General features: G+C 39.7%; 1 protein-coding gene across 3 annotated transcripts in view; it reads right to left on the bottom strand.

The window, feature by feature from the left end:
* Nucleotides 1-1042: 1042 nt before the first annotated feature.
* RANBP3L (RAN binding protein 3 like) overlaps nucleotides 1043-17412 on the bottom strand; it is a 40161-nt gene continuing 23791 nt past the window's right edge. For all 3 annotated transcript variants that reach the window (XM_063320990.1, XM_063320991.1, XM_063320992.1), the window contains 3 exons: nucleotides 12277-12419; nucleotides 9446-9638; nucleotides 1043-3508 (listed from right to left, as the gene is read on the bottom strand). In XM_063320990.1, coding sequence (XP_063177060.1) covers nucleotides 3465-3508; nucleotides 9446-9638; nucleotides 12277-12419 — 380 coding nt within the window. In that variant the 3' untranslated portion in view covers nucleotides 1043-3464. The remainder of the gene's footprint in view (nucleotides 3509-9445; nucleotides 9639-12276; nucleotides 12420-17412) is intronic.

The following is a 17412-nucleotide window of genomic DNA, read 5'->3' as shown; positions in this document are numbered from 1 at the left end:
GACAGCATGCCCCAGTGGTAGGTCCTCTAAAACCCAGCTAAGGAAAAGAGGATGCTCTTTCCCTCCCTGCCCGTGTTGTACAGGCTGTCAGTAGCACTGAAAGCAGTATCAAATCTGCTAAAGGTTTTTCCTGTATTCATACATTTAGAGAAATGACCAAATGTTAAACTTCTTACAGTTTGCCAGAATTAATTCAGCAGTCACTAACCATCGTGACATAAAAACCTGAGTGAAGATTCAGGAAGAGATACAAACATCTCCAGAACATAAAATAAGCCACTTAGGCTATCCTATCCAAGAAAATTTTGCTAGAAACTCATAATCTTAGTGGCAGGTGTCTGCATATTTATCTTTCTATTAGGAATTGTTAGTTTACCCTACTTTTGAAAATTACTACTGCTCTAATACATAAGAGCTTCTAGCTCTGCATCCCTTATGTATATAAATTAATCACTGGGATTTGTTAGAAATAAATAAGTATCATTCAATTAATCTGAAAAAGAAAATAAACACAGAACAGGTTGCTCCACAAACAGCAAAATTAGTGATGTCTAGTTGCATAAGGATTTGGGTCACGTCCCTACACCCTTATTCAGGCCATAATAGTGTCAGATATCCATCCTTCTACGGTTTTCCTTTCTCCTCCCTCATAAATGCTACAGTGTGTTCAGAAGCAGGGATGTGCTGCTCAGCCCCACAAGCCTCACAGAAAATACCAAGTTTACCATGAAACTTTTTCCTCAAAGAATACCTTCCTCTGAGTTCTGTCACTCAACAACTGCCAATTTTCACAAAGAACTTAAGCTGTCTTTGAGCTGTCTACCTTGCATCCAATTTATCTTAAACTGAACCGTTGGGCTCGAAGTGGGTCTGACAGATAGATGTCAGACCCACAACAGTTTAAATCTTGCTTCCTTAGGAAAACAGACTTGAAGTTCTGCGGCATGGAAGGAACAGTCTGCAGGAAGCTCTAACTGGGACACAATATAAGGCAACTAGTTAGACGGAAATTGAAGCAGTAAGAAAATTTTTTATTGTTCAGACATAGAAATTGTTGTTCCAACTGTCATAAAATGACAAACTTTACATTTTTAAAACTAAGTTAATATATTACATATTAGCATACCTTCAGTCTTGAGAAACAATAATTTTTAGTGCAATGAAACTAAATAGAATAAATAATTAGGATCTCAAGAGTAAAACTTCATACCTTAAATACATCTGCACATACATGTATTTATATGTCCTCGATTACCACAGTATCCAAACTCTTCAAAATAGTTAAACAACTCTTTTCCTCTTCATCTTTTAGGAGACGTAGCTTCATGTTTAAGAGCGTGTGTGTGCACATGAGCGTGTGTGTTTGTGTGTATACTTATGTATGTATGTAACAATCTTGGGAAGAGGAAGATCAAAAGAGTTTGTTTATTTGTGAAAGATCATAAGCCTTGTTCCTCAAGCTGTGGGAGCAAATGACAAATTAAGTCCTGTGTCTGCAGAAGTTCTGTTTTGCCTGCTCTGGAACACTCCTTCATTTGCCAAGGATTTTACTGCTCAGGTAGAATTTAGAGGGATATCATGACACCCAGGTGCTTACATCCTATTTCACGGAAGACTGTGATTATCAGGACAGACTTTGAAATCAAACTCTGCATTCAGTGCACAGTCAGCTGAACTCCAGGGCAAAGTTATCACCATGACCTGTTGCTAAATACATAGGGCTGTGGTGTTTTACAACTGCTGAAGTTTTTATAACATAGAGCTTTGTTCCTGAGTGTGAGTTGCAGCAATGAAATATGAAGGTCAGTGATGCAAATATTGTTGTAGTCAGGAGTGAGGCTGACAGAAAAGGACACAATGTACAATGTCTTCTTTCCAGTTATGGAAAGAACATTTTTGTTATTGGTAAGCTGAAGAGTCAAAGAGAATCCCAGTGTTTCACTATTTGACATAGGTGCTCTGTGGTGAAGCAGTCCCTTTTCCTGAAGGCAAAAATCCAGTCCCACTTAAGCTTACTGTCATCCAGATGCTAAATCAATGTCAGATAAGTGCTAATTTTGGCAGCAATTTAGGATCCATCACAATCCAGATGCTAGTTCAGTTTGACCTGGATGCTAATCTTGACAGGGCACTCAGAATTCAGGAAGAAGATGGTATTCTTCCAACTTCATAAATACGTTCAGACAGGAAAACTAAATTGTGATTTGACTCTTCAGGTGTGATACACCTGAAGAAATCGTACAATTACCTTAATTGTACGATTAATTAATTAAAAGGACTTTGGATATTTCAGAACATAGTTTCAGCTCTGAACATGACAAAGAAATAGTATTTGGTAATCAACAATATACAAAGCAGCAGGTATTCCCAGGTGGCATTACAATTGATTTTTCTAACCCCTTATGAGAATGGTTAGCTAGAAAGCAGAAGTTTGTGGAAATCATTTTTCCAGAGTGACTGGGTCTTTGGCAGTGTTGAGATTTTTGCACATTAGGATGCGTAACATATTCATCTGTTTCAAGGACTGATGCTGTTTAGGGATAGCTACAGCTAAAGCAGAAATAATCTCAGATAATCTCACACAATTAAGAGAATTTTTTATGCAGATATCCAATTATACTGTGCATGCATTTATTTGTGTATATCAAATAGAGAATTAACAGTGCAAGTGCTTGTTTTGTGAAAAGGTATTAATGAGTGCAAGCAGATACACGTTTAGATCTTAAAGCTCATACGTCCCTAGAATTGGCTTGTAGATCAGCTAGATTGGCTTCGTGGTGAATTCTGGTGCTTATGGCTATAAAGGCTGATTGTGGTTCTTTGCCCTGTAACAAAATTCTACAACCAGTATAAAACTTGAGATATTTTCAAAACAAACAGGGAAAAAAACTTGTTATGAAGGTTGGTTTCCATAGGCCTTGGTCATGCTAAACTGCCAGTCACAATTCTGCTTGTATGTACTTACAAATATATTGCTGAATGTTACCACACAATTTTAAAAAAATGTTTTCAGTGAAGCCCAATTTAAAGCTTTCCAAATGTATCTTTCAAATAACAGATGAAAAGTAACAAATATTTCTTCATGTATATTATTAGTTCATGGTTATGTGGTTTTATCCATCAATATGATGAATAAACATTTATTCCCTTACTTTACTCCTTACTTTAATTATGTATCTAAATATATTTAATTGTAAAATCCAAAGCTTTTGTAACAGTCCTTGAATATTGGAAGCCATTGTTGCATTCCTATCTCAGTGCAAAGCAGGCCGACTGGAATCCTCCGAACTGCATCTCAAGTTATTTCTCAGTGTATTAAACTTAAGTTGTCCCTAAAATTAATGTTTGATTAAAAGTCATAAAGCAAAATGCATCTGATTTCCTCCCTCCAGGGACTGATGAGTCAGCTTAGACATTTTGGGAAGATGAGTTCCCAGCTGCGCTGTTTTAACTTCTGGTAGGTGTCATGAGCAGACTACAGACTGCCTGCGGTTCCATCTAGAATGATCTGAAAAAGAATTTTAACAAATCTTACTTATTTGAGCATATTCATGTTTTGAAACAATCTGGCATTTCATAATACCAAAGCAGTGGGTTAAAGTCTGGATATGATCAGTTCCTGGTTTAGGTAAATATCTAACTAGATAACACAGGATTATTCGCAAATATTTGAGCATGTGAGTAGTGAATGAAGCCTGTGACCCCCCATGTCAATAAAGACAAGCACATAACACTAAGGATTCAGGTGTCTTGATACGACAATGTGTCTGGGATGCAAATTGCTCTGTCAGGGGAACACTGTTTTAACGCTTCATAACAGATGCTCAGTAAACTGTGAGAAATCCAACATATCTTCAAATAAGTCATTGGTCGTGATAAAGTACCCAGGGCTGTTTTTGCTGTGCAATCCCTACAACTATGACTAATCTGGAAAAAGTAGATAAAGCTGACTGATGCCAGACACGTAATATCACTATTGCAGTATCTGCTTTAAAATTGCTGCTACCATTTGTCCACCACTAAATACTTACTAAAAGTTCTAAACCTCTTATAAGTGAAATGAAAGGCCTTGAGTTTGTAAGAATATTAGATCTAATTTCTTCCCCTCTCCTTCCTGATATGTCAGCATTTAAAGCCAATCAGAGAGTTGTCTTATTTTCTCTGCTTTAGACGTTACTGATATCTGCTGAAAAGAATACAGAAAATTGGACTCCAACAAAGAAGTTAAGAATTAACTTTTCCTCAGTTTTAATCACTATTAGGTAGTATGTATGTGTGTGTTATATATATGATTTGGAATCCTTAACAACTGGCAAGAATTTAAATTAAATTGACAAGAAACATCAAACAAAGATAGCAGGTTTTCAGGAGCTCCTATGCTGTTGCTGAACAGTAGTTCCTTTAAGATCTTAAAAATAAAATAAGCTTTTGTAACATTTTAAATGTTGACAAACACCAGCAGATGACAAGAGTCCTAACGAGGCCAATATTGGAGGTATGTGTACAGTGGGATAGAAAGCATCTCTAAAATAAAACAAAGGTTGCACTTCTGTGATATGCTACTGTCCCGCTCTCAACACCAGTAGTCTCCGAAACCCATGCAATTCTTGGTGGACTGATATGGGACACACCATGGCTTCACACACTGTGACTTCATCTTAAGGCCTGTGGCTACGTATAGAGAGACGTCTTGGGACTTACCTAGTCCTAGACCCTGGCATCTTTGAGTTCACCCTAATAGCTTCTAAAAGAAAATTGTATGCCAGGAAAGAGAGGGCATCTCAATTAAAAGAGAAGATCCCTCAATCAGGAGGAAATTAGGAGAAGATTTAAGAGAGTTATTGGTGAGGTGCAGTATAAGAAATAATGCATAAAACATTTCTTGCCTAGTGATACTGTCATCCTTGTCCCTCACATGTGCTTTTCCATCTTCTCTCTTCCCCCTCAAGGATAAAAATAAAATAATTCCTGCAAAGTCAGAAAAGGGAAAAGGATGGAAATCATAGGAACCATCCTACCTGTAGCGCTGTGCTACTCTACTACTATGACTTGACATTTCATACTCCCTTGTGAAAGAAATGCCTTTTGCCTCTACGAAGAACAGCTCTTTCTAAATACTGACAGGGTTACAACACTTAAAGGACCTTGTGCTATTTCTGATGACCATGATGGAAACAGCACCTGCTTCTAAATGTAAACACAATGCATTCTTTTGGAGCAAGGACAGAATTTCCTGATGGCTATGAAGAAAACATGGAAAAATCTCTTGAATCATCAGAAGCAAGGAATAATAGTTTCAGAGATATCTAAGTAGTGACTTCAGATCACCTGCTAGCAATGGCAAGCTTAGGTGTTGGGGCTCCAACAGATCCATGTTCTGTCAGGGTGACTTTTTGAGCCTGAAATAGGTACCGTGTTTGTTTGTGCCACCAGTGGAAAGAGGTGGGCACCCTGCAAGAGCTGCATAGTGTCTACGTTAGAGAACTGTCTGCCCAATAACTACATATGGAATTTATGCATATTAGCAGTGCAACTCAGTACTCCCACATGCGGAATTTGTAACTGCCTGTAGTCAAGGTGGTTAAAAAACAGGAGTCAGAAGACTTTGTCTGCACAGATACCTGATGCAGATGTGCCAACATACAGGAAAGCCCCAAACTGATGGTTGAGATCCACTAGCAAAGCAGGAGGTGGTAGTGGCAACAGTTTGACATGATGTTACTCATTGCAGAACATGCCCGTGATACAGACCTACAGGGTGCTAGGTCCTCTTTACCTACATGGCTCAGGTACAACTTGTTGCCTACCAGGAGGCCATGCTCCCTTACTAGGGTATGATATGTGCCTGGCTAAGGGGAATTCTCTTTTCTATTTGTTGAAGCAGATCTACGACACAGCAAAGAATCTAAGGTTTACAAGTCCAAAGAGAAGAAAATGAAAAGGGGAGAGTCATGCAACTGTCTGAGGCCAATGGCATTTCCTTCAGAGGGAGCACTCTTGGTCTGATCATTCACACATTGCCTTTTCAGCATTTTTAATTGTTTTGTTAAATTATTTAGTAAGAAGATTTTTCATATGCATAATAAAGAATTCTGCTGATCTTTCCCCCACTGGATATTACAAAGACAACTGGAGGCAAACATAGTTACAACGCTTAGCAGAGACATTAATTAGCAATGAAAGAAATGGAAGAAGATATTTGCTTGACTTTGGTCAGCCTAGAAGTTTGCTCTCTATTCTAAACTAATCTCCTCAGATCACTCTGTAGTCAGTGGGAAAAGGTCAATACTTCCCAGAGATTTATTGATCCCATCCACTCTCAAAATCTGTTTAAACATGAATTGTTCTGTTTCTCTCCACTTAGATTTACAGAGCAATTTGTTGGTAAAAATATCCAAGCTATAACTGGTGAAATATGGTCTGGTAAAAATATCAGGTACAGCATCTTATTCTTTATGGACTTTATGACATTAATATCTCTACTTGAAAGTAAAGCAATTCAATTAAAAGTTTAAAAAATATCAGAATAAATGTCTATACTGAATTTGTAAAATGATAGAAATATACCTACTACCTTATACACTGTTCTTATACAGCATTAACGTCCCATGGAGGTTACAGTGAAGAATTCTGTGTAAAACTTTCTTACAAAAATGTTTTGCAAACAGAGGATCGCTTTAATGTTCATGACACTTCACTTAGTAGGTATATCATATTTGCTTTCTTCTTCAGTATCTAGCATTAAAGATAATTCTCATATATTTTTTCATGTCTTTTACAGTGTCATGAAATATCTAGCATAATCTAGGGAACTGTGTTAGTTCAGTTTAACAAGAAGGAAATTGCCTATATTAAAAAAAGAAAGAACTACTGTTCTCTTTGAGACAAAACAGGTAGAATGGAATAAAAAAAATAAAAAAAATGCAGGCATACTTGCTATTTCTTGTACTGAAACAGTCACTGAGCATTAAGAAACAATGCTCTTAACATTTACAGTAGTCATAAGGATGGGTAATCTCTGAAACTGAGTTGCAACACTACAACTGAGTTACAACAATAAAAATAAGACGGCTTATTCACACACATCCTTCAATGAAAACGAAAGCTTTAAACAAATGCCCTTAAATATGCAGGATCTGATCTCTTGCATCCAGATGGACATTTCTATGCTGATATTTAAAACTGACGTCACCCTTGTAATAAATAGAATCATGTTTGTTAATCAAATCAGGCTTTCTTAAAGGCTGGTGAAAACTTACACTGTTTTGACTCTTCACATACTTAAATCGCAGGCATCCAGCATGCTATCTGGTGCACTTTGATACCTCAAGGCCTAAATCACAGGCATCCAGTGTGCTGTCTGGGGCACTTTGACACCTCAAGGCCTAAATCACAGGCATCTGGTGTGTTTTAACACTTCAAAGGGAAGAGCTAAGTTGTGAGATAAGCTGAAAAGAGTCTCCCCAAGGACACTGATAAAGATGAGGAGCCTTCAGCCCCACGACCATCAGGAGGCGGGACAAGACCGACCCCCTAGCAACACGTCGCTCAGACACAGAATATACCAGGATTGACACATATACGGGAACCAGAAGAGTATATAATCAACTACTTTCGGGAAGTGGGTGCGCGCCGTTGGCGGAGCAAAGACTCCCCGGCCGCCCAGCGCTGTTTTGCTTGCTGCCGCTTGCTTAATAAACTAATTTGATTAATTGGACTGGTTCCTGTCAATTATTGGGCCACAATCTATAACACCCTGTTCAAAACCCATGAGGTATATTTTTCTTCCAGTTTTGGAAATGGGAGTTCAGGGACAGGCATGTGTAAGATGTGAATGTTTGCTTGTAAAGTGAGACTTGGATACCAGTAACTGAAATCTAAGGAAAATTAAAACATCATGGCTCTGAGAATAATAGAAGAGATTAAAATAAGGAGGAGATACCAGAAGTCATCGAAAAGCACTTGAAAGGGACTGTTAGAACTGCTGTTAGTAACTGGACATAAATGAAAGACAGATGCTTACACCAAAAGGTCAAGAAAAAACAGCACCTGACTCCCATATCTCAGAATCTGTTTACTGGCTGCCATCTGAATATCTGTATCAGAAGTCTCTGCAAATCAAATATTTAATTTGTAAATCTGTGCTCCTACACTACTTTGGCATTCCCTTTCCCCTCTTTCCTTCCTCCCCCCCCCCCCCCCCAAAAGAACAAAGAGTTCTTATCAGCAATAATTCTGGAAAGGAATCAAGCTCCATCCAGAGTTCTCAAGTTACCAGAAACTCTTTGTAAAGTCAATAGAGACTATTTAGAATTACAGAGGGAATGTTTGATTATCTGGGAGCAATCCAGGGAGTTCTCAGGGCTAACAATTTTCCCATTTCCTAAACAGAAAAAAGGTGTATGTGAGAAAATGTTGTATAAGAGCATCATGCTTTGTTTAGAGCACTGAATGCTACTGAAATGTAGTTAAACAACAATTAATAACAGGAACAAGCACTGTAAACTGCAACCTATTTGCCTAAAGGGGAAAAAAGACGTTTCCTTAAGCAGTCACTCATACATGAGCCGTTACTCGTACATGACTTGATTCTTGTTGAATAGTTGTTAAAAGGAAGAATTTATAATATAAGGACAGTATGTTGCTCAGTTGATGAGGGAAACTAATGCTATGATCAGCAACTCAAACATGTCTGCTCTAGTTCTATTAGAAAATCAAACGTAATTGGTCAGCTCCTGTATCCACTGTAGCAGTTTGGCACAAGCAAGTGAATTTGCCCCAGAAATGTGACTTGTCTTTTGCTAAGATAGAAGAGCTTTTAAGTCTGACAGCTGTTTCTGCCTTGCTTTCTGAGTAGGATTAAGTCAGCAGCTTGCCCCTTATACCTTGTTTTAGTTGCACGCTTCACTTTGAGGAGCCTACATTTTTGTTATGTTGAAGAAAGCTGGCAAAACTGGTGTGCAAATCTTGACCTGTAAATTTCCTAGTGAGGTAGTTACAGCTGATCAATAACCCGTGTTTTAAATTAACCACTGCCTAATGAATATCCTATGAAACACATTATGCTTAACATTATTATGTGAATGGTCTCAACTTTCACTTACTCAAGTAACAACTAATATCTCAATACCTATAGTCATTTCTACTTAAATATACTGAAGAAAGATTTAGGTAAAATATTAAAATTTCTTAACCCTTAGCCTTTTTTTCAAAAGAATATTCCACTGCTATTAAGATATGTAGATGCTTCATCTGGCAAAACCTTGCATTTTAACATTAATAAGTTAAAATAGTAAAAAGGAATTACCCTCTTTTACCTCAAAAGGTGTATCTGTAACAGATGGAAGTTACAGTCAGCATGAAAAGAAAAAAAAGTACAATATTCATTGCTTACAAGAAAATACCCTGAAAGGATTACAGCATTCGCAGGAAAACTTCTGCTTACCAGACCCACTGCTGCTCACTTGACATAATTCTCCATCATCTTCGTCATCGCTATCACAGTTCAATGGTTGAAAAGCTATTTCCGTCTCTGTGTCTACTTGATTAGCATCTGGCTCTTGCTCAGCAAAGCTTCGCAATGCCACAAGGCGGTGATGTATTGCTGCATACAGGTAACCAGTGTCTTTTGAGCTTGCCTGCAGAACATAAAATGCATACAGTCCAATCTAACTCATAAAAAAATATCTATTTTTTACAGAGAATCTGACTGAGAGATTTTCAAAAGTAATGGAAGAGCTGTATGTTGTCCTTCTTAATCAAAACAATCCATTGAAGATTCACACTTAAAGAAATACACATAATGTCAAGTTTCTTAAAGTGTTCTTCTGAGTTCTATAATATGTCATTATAAAATGTAAAGACACCATGAATTCTTCTGCTATTGTAGAACAGAAGATGAGCATCATCAAGAAAGGTATTGAGAACTAGACAAGGCAGCATTTTGCTAGTACACAAAACCTTCAAGCAGCCATGTCCCGATTACTGTGTTCTGTTCCGGTCACCACATCTCAAGGATATAGCAGAATTAAGGAAGGTAAAGAGAAGAGCAGAAAAAATGATCAAGGGTGTGGTGCAGCTCCCTGGGAAGAGCTGTGACTCTTCAAGTCTGAAGAGAAGGATGAGAAAGGGCTATAACTAAGGTTTTCAAAATTATAAAAGTGGTGGATAAACTGAATAGCGTACACAATAAATGCACTAAGGTACACTTAATGAAAGTGGTAGAGGATCAGCGTAAAAGAAAATGCCTCATTGCACAGTGAGTAAGAACTTCTAGAATTTCTGCCTCAAGAGAGAGGGGGTCAGACAGTATAACCTAAAAACAGGTCAAAAAATATAGTAATAAAAGTTTAAAAAAATAATTAGAAAAATTCAGGAACAATTATTTCATAAAATAGATAGCAAAGGAAACAAGTCGGGGTACATGACCTCACATGCCTAATACAACACTTAGGGATACTGGGGGTCAATGAGGTGAACAGACCGTACAATATGGCCATGCTTGCTTGTGCTTCCTAAAATCACTGCGTTTGGGCACTGTCAGAAGTGCCAGTAGAGTACTTCCCATGTTCTTATGAAGCAAATTGTCCACCAGAGGGTAACTGCATGCTCATGGTCTTATGTAGCCCAATTCGCTACTTCTGTGCATGATGTGGAATAATTTCTATTTGTATCACTTGGCAACAGGAAGGACTATGTCTTGTTTGGATTGGAATGTCACATTTCATTGTGTACAGGTGGAAAAGCTATGGGAATTGGGATCAGCAGCAGATCAGGGTTGCCTCCTGTGCTACCCAGACTTGCAGCAGCAAACAATTCTGTCCCTACAGCCAGGCAAAGAAGAAAGCAATTCAGAGTTGTTCAGGTGTCTCAACTACAAATGCAATTCTTAGTGGACAAATCCAAGCTCTCAACATGGCTTTTCACAAAATGTAGGGTCATAAATATGAAAAAGGAAGCTATTCAGTCCGATCATTTCTATCTGTAGCTTTCTACTTATTCATTCAAAAGCTGGAGTTCCTCTGTCATTTTAATCTAATAGGAACTCCAGCTTCTACCAAGAGGGGTGGACTCACCTCCATACATCCTCTGACTCCTCATTTTACCCTCTCGGTTGTGCCAGTACCACCATTAGGGCGTTCACCGGTGAATAAAATCAAGTGAAAAAACTAGCTCAGCAAAACCAAACAAAACTATGCAGATCAGTTCTCTGACCTGCCTCACTCATAGCTGTATTAATTCCAATGCCACCAAAAAGCGAGGAGGGAGAAAGAAACATGAGGATAGGGGGCAGGGTCAGCCCTTTGTGCAAACCTGGGTGAGTACTACAGGACCCACCTAACGGAGCCCTGTGGACTGCCTCCTTTGTAGTCATCATCCTATGACTCCTCTCCCTGACTCATGTGAAGCTCTTTGGATAATATAATGTTTACATGTATATATGCTAGAAAAACTGCAGCACATCTGGAAATCTACGACATTTCTAATTCTCACATGCAGACCAGCTGTGCAGCACAGCCATTGTTAAGCCAATCACTGTTTGGAAGTGATAGACTTACAATGCTTGCATATCCAGTGCATGGTATGACGTGACACTTCCTGGAAGTGGTGATTCATTTTTCTTGCCCAGGAGGCTGAACCCTCCCCAGAAAGGTCTATGGGGGAGACCAGAGACATCCTTAAACTCACGTGGATGGTCTCACTTCCCAACCCAGGACATATGTGCTATTTATTTGCAAATAAGTCCACCACATTTCCATTGTCAACTTATCAGCCCCTGCTAGAGAAAACCAGGATTCCCAAGACTATTGTCTTACATAAGGTGACATTGCTAAATCAGTGTTCTCCTCAACTAGGAAATGGAGGTCCTACACTGGATGGCCTATTGCAAGCACTGTGCCAAGAACCATGGCAGAAAGCTGATGCTTTTTACCGAAGTAACTTATGAATATGTAACTACCTGTGTAGAAATTCTTACAGTGTTTCTTCTGTGAGAAAGAGTAATTGCTGGATATGACTCTGGAACGACATCCATTCTATCAGTGGAATGAGAAACAGTCTGGAAATGTCTGTGGTAAGGCCATATCCCATCTTCACACCTTTTTTTTTGAAATACCAAGGGACAGCACTTCTAACTCATTTCCTAATAAAATAACAGCTAAGCTAAGCATAGCCTGGCAAAGCATAAAAGGCCATGTGCTAAAACCAAAGCCTCAGCAAGTCTTCAGCATCTTAGATGAAATGGGGATTTGGGTGGGGTCTTTAACTTTTGCTTACCTGAATTAGAAATACTTGAACGGAGTGATCCTCTTGGTCTGTTGCAGTGAAGCACAGGCTTTTGATGTTTGCTCTTTTTATAACCATTTGATCCCAGAGTCGGGTGTTGAGAATCAGTCTCAAGCTGCCTTGATTTCGCATAACTAAAATAAGAAGGCTTATATGATAAATTATTAGAACTATCTTCATTTTTACTGCAACATTTTTCTCTACCACTTGCATACAACTAATATTTTCATTAATTACTCTTTTACATTTGGTCTAAACGTGGTGAGATTTTTTTTTATTAATTTTTTAAATAGCAAAATATATTTGTTTCTTTCAATACATCTGGCATACAAAGCAAATAATCTGCTGAAACTGTGCAGTACAGTACAAAAAATGACAACAGGGCGTGGAGGTGTGCTCTTCCCTTTTTCCTCTTTTCCCCCTTCTCCCCACCCCCCCGCCCTGGGCCCAGCTCCTGCTCAAGCCATGGCCATCAGTGGGAGTTGTTATGAGTTGCGCTTGAACTTTGGGGGATGGCTGGCAACACAGTCAAAACACTGTCTGGAGTGGGGACCTGGATATTTCGTTCTCTTGCGAACACTGGTGAAACTGAAACCAAGTACTCGTGGCAAGTATGCTTAAGTGGTGGCAACCGAATAATGTCAAGGATTGACAGGATGAAGCCAGTGGCTACCGGGGTCCAGGATTTTTCTTAAATTTAGGACCTGACCCGACAGATACACCCCATTCTATCACCAGCCGAGTAGCTTATTGGGTGGGAGGAATTGACACCATGGGGGTGAGCCCTCCATAATCCCCATTAAATCCCTAAGTGAGTTATCCACAGCCATCACAAAAGCCGCTTGCATACAAGCCATGCACGAACGAGGACACCACGATGTCCCACTATCTGCTACAGTATATTTTGCAGCATTGAAACCACTGATCAGAAGAGCCCCAGCAATTCTTAAACCTCACCTAGTTGCAGAATAGGATGAGATTAGAAGACATACCAAATTTAATACACAGGGCAATCATCCTCCCAGGCAAATCCCTACCCGATGGGAGGTGGCACTTAACAGTCGATTACCACCGTCTAAATGCTAATACAGCCCCCCTAACGGCCGCTGTATCAAACACTGCAACTTCAACAGCTACTCTGCAAGCAGCTGCCCACCCATGGATGGCGGCATTAGATGTAAAAGATATGTTCTTTATGGCTCCCTTGAAGGAGGAGGATAAAGAGATCTTCGCTTTCACTTGGGAGGGAATACAATATACCTTTAACAGACTCCCACAGGGGTATAAACATTCACCCACAGTTGCCCATGCTGCGCTTGCTGAAGTTTTACAGGCAGTCTCACTCTGCCAACCTGTGAAACTGTACCAATATATAGATGATATTCTGATTGGAGGAACTTCTCCTGAGACACTGGGGGAAGCAGCAGCAGCAGCGTGGCCAGCACTAAATAAAGCAGAAATTGAGGTTCCACCTGGAAAATGTCAGGCACCAAGTAAAGAAGTAAATTTTTTAGGTACTTGCTGGATAGCAGGCAGTGCCCTGATTCCTCTGGATACCTTAAGAAAAATTGAAAAGCTGCAAATGCCCCAATCAAGGAAGGAGTTACAACAACTAATGAGAACTTTAGGATATTGGAGGAAGCATGTGCCTGGATTTTCTATAATTTCCCATCCATTATACTCACTTTTACGGAAAGGCAAATCCTGGGAGTGGAGATCAGAGCACAACGAGGCAGTAAACACTCTAATCGAAGAATTAAAAACATACCAGTCACTGGGACTGGTACACCCCCGCAACCCTATCATAGCCCAGTGGGGTTTCGCAGAACGTGCTACTTATTGTAATCTGTTCCAAACTGGCCCTGGTGGATCATTGTTTAGCTCAACTGTATTTAAAGAAACAGAACAACTGTGCTCTGAATGGGAAAAGGGATTTTGTCTTTAGTCCCAGCAGTTAAACAAGTTGAGAAAATACATCAGGGACAACATGTGCAAACTAGAGGACCCTTTAATTTACTAGAAGCAATCCTTAAGGGGACTGCTCCCCCAGAAGCAGTCGCACAGAAACCCACTACCAGAAAATGGTATGCCTTCCTAACAGGAGTAGCAGAAAATATGCAATTAACTGAGGGACACACTAAGGTTTCCAAATTACAGATGCCAGTAAACACAGACCCTTTAGCCTTACAACAACCTTTTAAACCTTCATCCATTCTGGATGCACCACCCCTTACTGAGAATACTCTGACGGAAAACATTTGGTTTACAGATGCTTCTGCAAAAAGAGTAAATGGTAAATGGCACTATAAAGCTGTTGCATTAGATATTACCTCTGGCAGACAAGTAGTAAAGGAAGGTGAAGGTAGTGCACAAGTAGGAGAAATAAGAGCAGTTTTTTGGCTGCGCAGAATGGAGCAAAAATTCCGTATGTAGACTGTTCTGCTGTATGGGCCGGTGCCACACAATGGCTCTGTCAATGGGAAACCTTAAACTGGGAAGTTAAATGGATCCCCGGTTTGGAGAAAGAAAGCCTGGCAACTATTGCTGGATATAGCCAGGAAAACACCTTTTAGGACTGGACGGGTTAAAGCCCATGCTAAGGATAATCAACCTGCTGCAAAGTGGAATCAAAAGGTAGATGAGCTAACCAAAATTAGGAAAATCACCTTAGATTTGGAGTAGTATCAATTGTGAGAATGGTTACATCAAAACTCAGGCCACACAGGCAAAGAAGCACTTTGCTGCACAGAGTAAAGGCTGGCCTATAAACCACAAAACTTGTGAAACTATTCTTACAGAATGCCCCCAGTGTAGACTGAGATTGCAGGCAGATCATCCTGCTAAAGCACCACCTCTACGTATCAACGAAGGGAAAACGTTATGGCCTACATGGCAAATTGATTATATTGGACCATTCAAATCCTCTGCAAGATATCGATATATCCTCACAGGAGTGGAGGTCGTCTCCAGCTTACTCGTGGCCACTAAATGTTGATGAGACGATGGAAAAAATACAGTCCTAGGACTATTGTTCTGGTTCTCAAATCTACTTACTCCTGATGTGATCCACAGTGATAATGACTCATATTTTTCATGTAAAGAAGTACAAAATTGGGCAAAACAAGAGGGAATTAAATGGGTATTCCATACTGCATACTACCCTCAATCAAATGGGATGGTAGAAAGAGCTAATGGCTTACTGAAAAAGAATCTCAAACCACACAAGGCTCAACGGGATAGGAGACTTTCCAAAGTAGTCCATCAATTAAATAATCGATATGGGCCCACTGGAAGCCCTGTAAGCCGAGCATTCCTTGTAAAAACTGAGCTCAGCGTCCCATCCACCGAGCAAAAATGAATATCCAACAACATTACAGCCAGGACAGCCTGTGATGGTCAATTTACCAGCCATAGGTATTGCGCCCATGACCTTAACTAAACCTCGTGGCCCACATGCCTGGGAAGCTACCAATAGCAGTGGTGCAAAACACAGAATTAGTGCACAATGGATTTTTCCTTCTTTTTAATGGGGTAGCCTGTTTGGACTCTCCCCACCAAAATAAGTCTTTGTTTTCTCTTACAGCACCCTGCAGGATGGCAAACGGAATTGCTGTGTTCGTATTAATACTCCAAACCTCAGCAATGCTGCTTCTAACCTGTGCTCGAAGAACTCTAGAGTGGCCATGGTCTCAAGCTTGTGTCAAGTATACCAAGAGTATGGGAATACCCTCTAGGAAGGGAGATTTAAATCTTTCCACTGTGGTCATGCATGGAAGCAAAGTGTACTTAGAAAATGAATGGATCTGGGATACAGACGGAACTAATAGATTTCTCTGACTTCAGGGAATGCCAGGGAAAAGAATTCACATAGGGTGTCAGATGACCAATGGGTCTACCCATGAGAAAGCATCTCAGATTTCACTGTCCAGCACTGTATCTAACTCAGTAATCAATGGTACGAAACATTGCACCTCTGAAAAATTGGACTGCTGGTACAATTTTACCTTAGTACAACCTGTTTCTGTAGTCTGTCTCTAGGTTCGCAATTGTGTGGGACTTTTAAATCCAAAATTGACATCACCGAGCCTCATACAACAACATCTACACCGATTGTAAAGAATGAGAAAACTCTATCCCCACAAATTTCTGAAATTGGACCATATGTGATCAAAAAAACAGGCCAACAACGAGTGTTATTTAATCCATCATGGTCCCTTAAACAAGTAGAATTAGTGATGCAAATTAACATCTCTACCATCAAACCAACATGTTCGTCATTCCTGAGTACATCCTATGCGGGGTGGTTAGCACAGTTACATGGGCGAACATTCACCTCTCCAAGACAAACAAGGAGAGATGTGACCGGTATCATAGGGATAGGATTAGGAGTCTTAAATAGTATAGACGCTGAAGTACTTGCAAATAAACTGAGCACAACAATAAGTGATTTAAACAAATTGGAACACCCATTGAGATCTTCCCTATTTAGCACTGGGAACTAACCAATGGCTCTTATCTGATGTATTGCCTCAGTGGGAAAGAATTAATAAGACGGATCACCAATTGATTGTGGATGCACTTGGTGTAGCCCAAACCAATGTTTCTCTAGCTCTTAGTTGTATCCAAGCTCAGCTGTGGATGCAATCTACAGCAACAGCAATTGTACGAGAAGGTGAAGAAGGTACCTTACCCACTGAAATTCGAAAAGTAATCTGGGATAATGCAACTGAATTTGAAAGGGAATTTCAATCCTGGTGGTATTTAGTCAGTTTTGTTTATAACCCCATCAACAAAAAGGCTACAGCTTTGGTCCTAACAATACGCAATGCTTCGGTATACACCATATACCCAATCATTGCACTAGGATTAAATCACAATGGAACTATACCCTATCCGTCAGAACACAGAGTGTGAGCCCAATGGAATGGGAACAAATGGCAGACTGTTGATGTTAATGCATGCATTGTACGAGAAGAACAAGGATTGATTTGTGAGAGTAACACCATCAAAGCCCAAGACGTTTGTCTTGACACTGGACAGAATGTTTGTCATTTTGAAATACACCTCAATGAAAATCCTGAAACTGCACTTATATATATTGGAAAAGGATGTGTTTGTATGAGAACC

Source organism: Chroicocephalus ridibundus, chromosome Z, assembly GCF_963924245.1.
Source record: "Chroicocephalus ridibundus chromosome Z, bChrRid1.1, whole genome shotgun sequence".
Taxonomy (NCBI): domain Eukaryota; kingdom Metazoa; phylum Chordata; class Aves; order Charadriiformes; family Laridae; genus Chroicocephalus; species Chroicocephalus ridibundus.
Note: the sequence above shows the minus strand (reverse complement) of the source record. Positions and strands in the feature narration are given on the sequence as shown.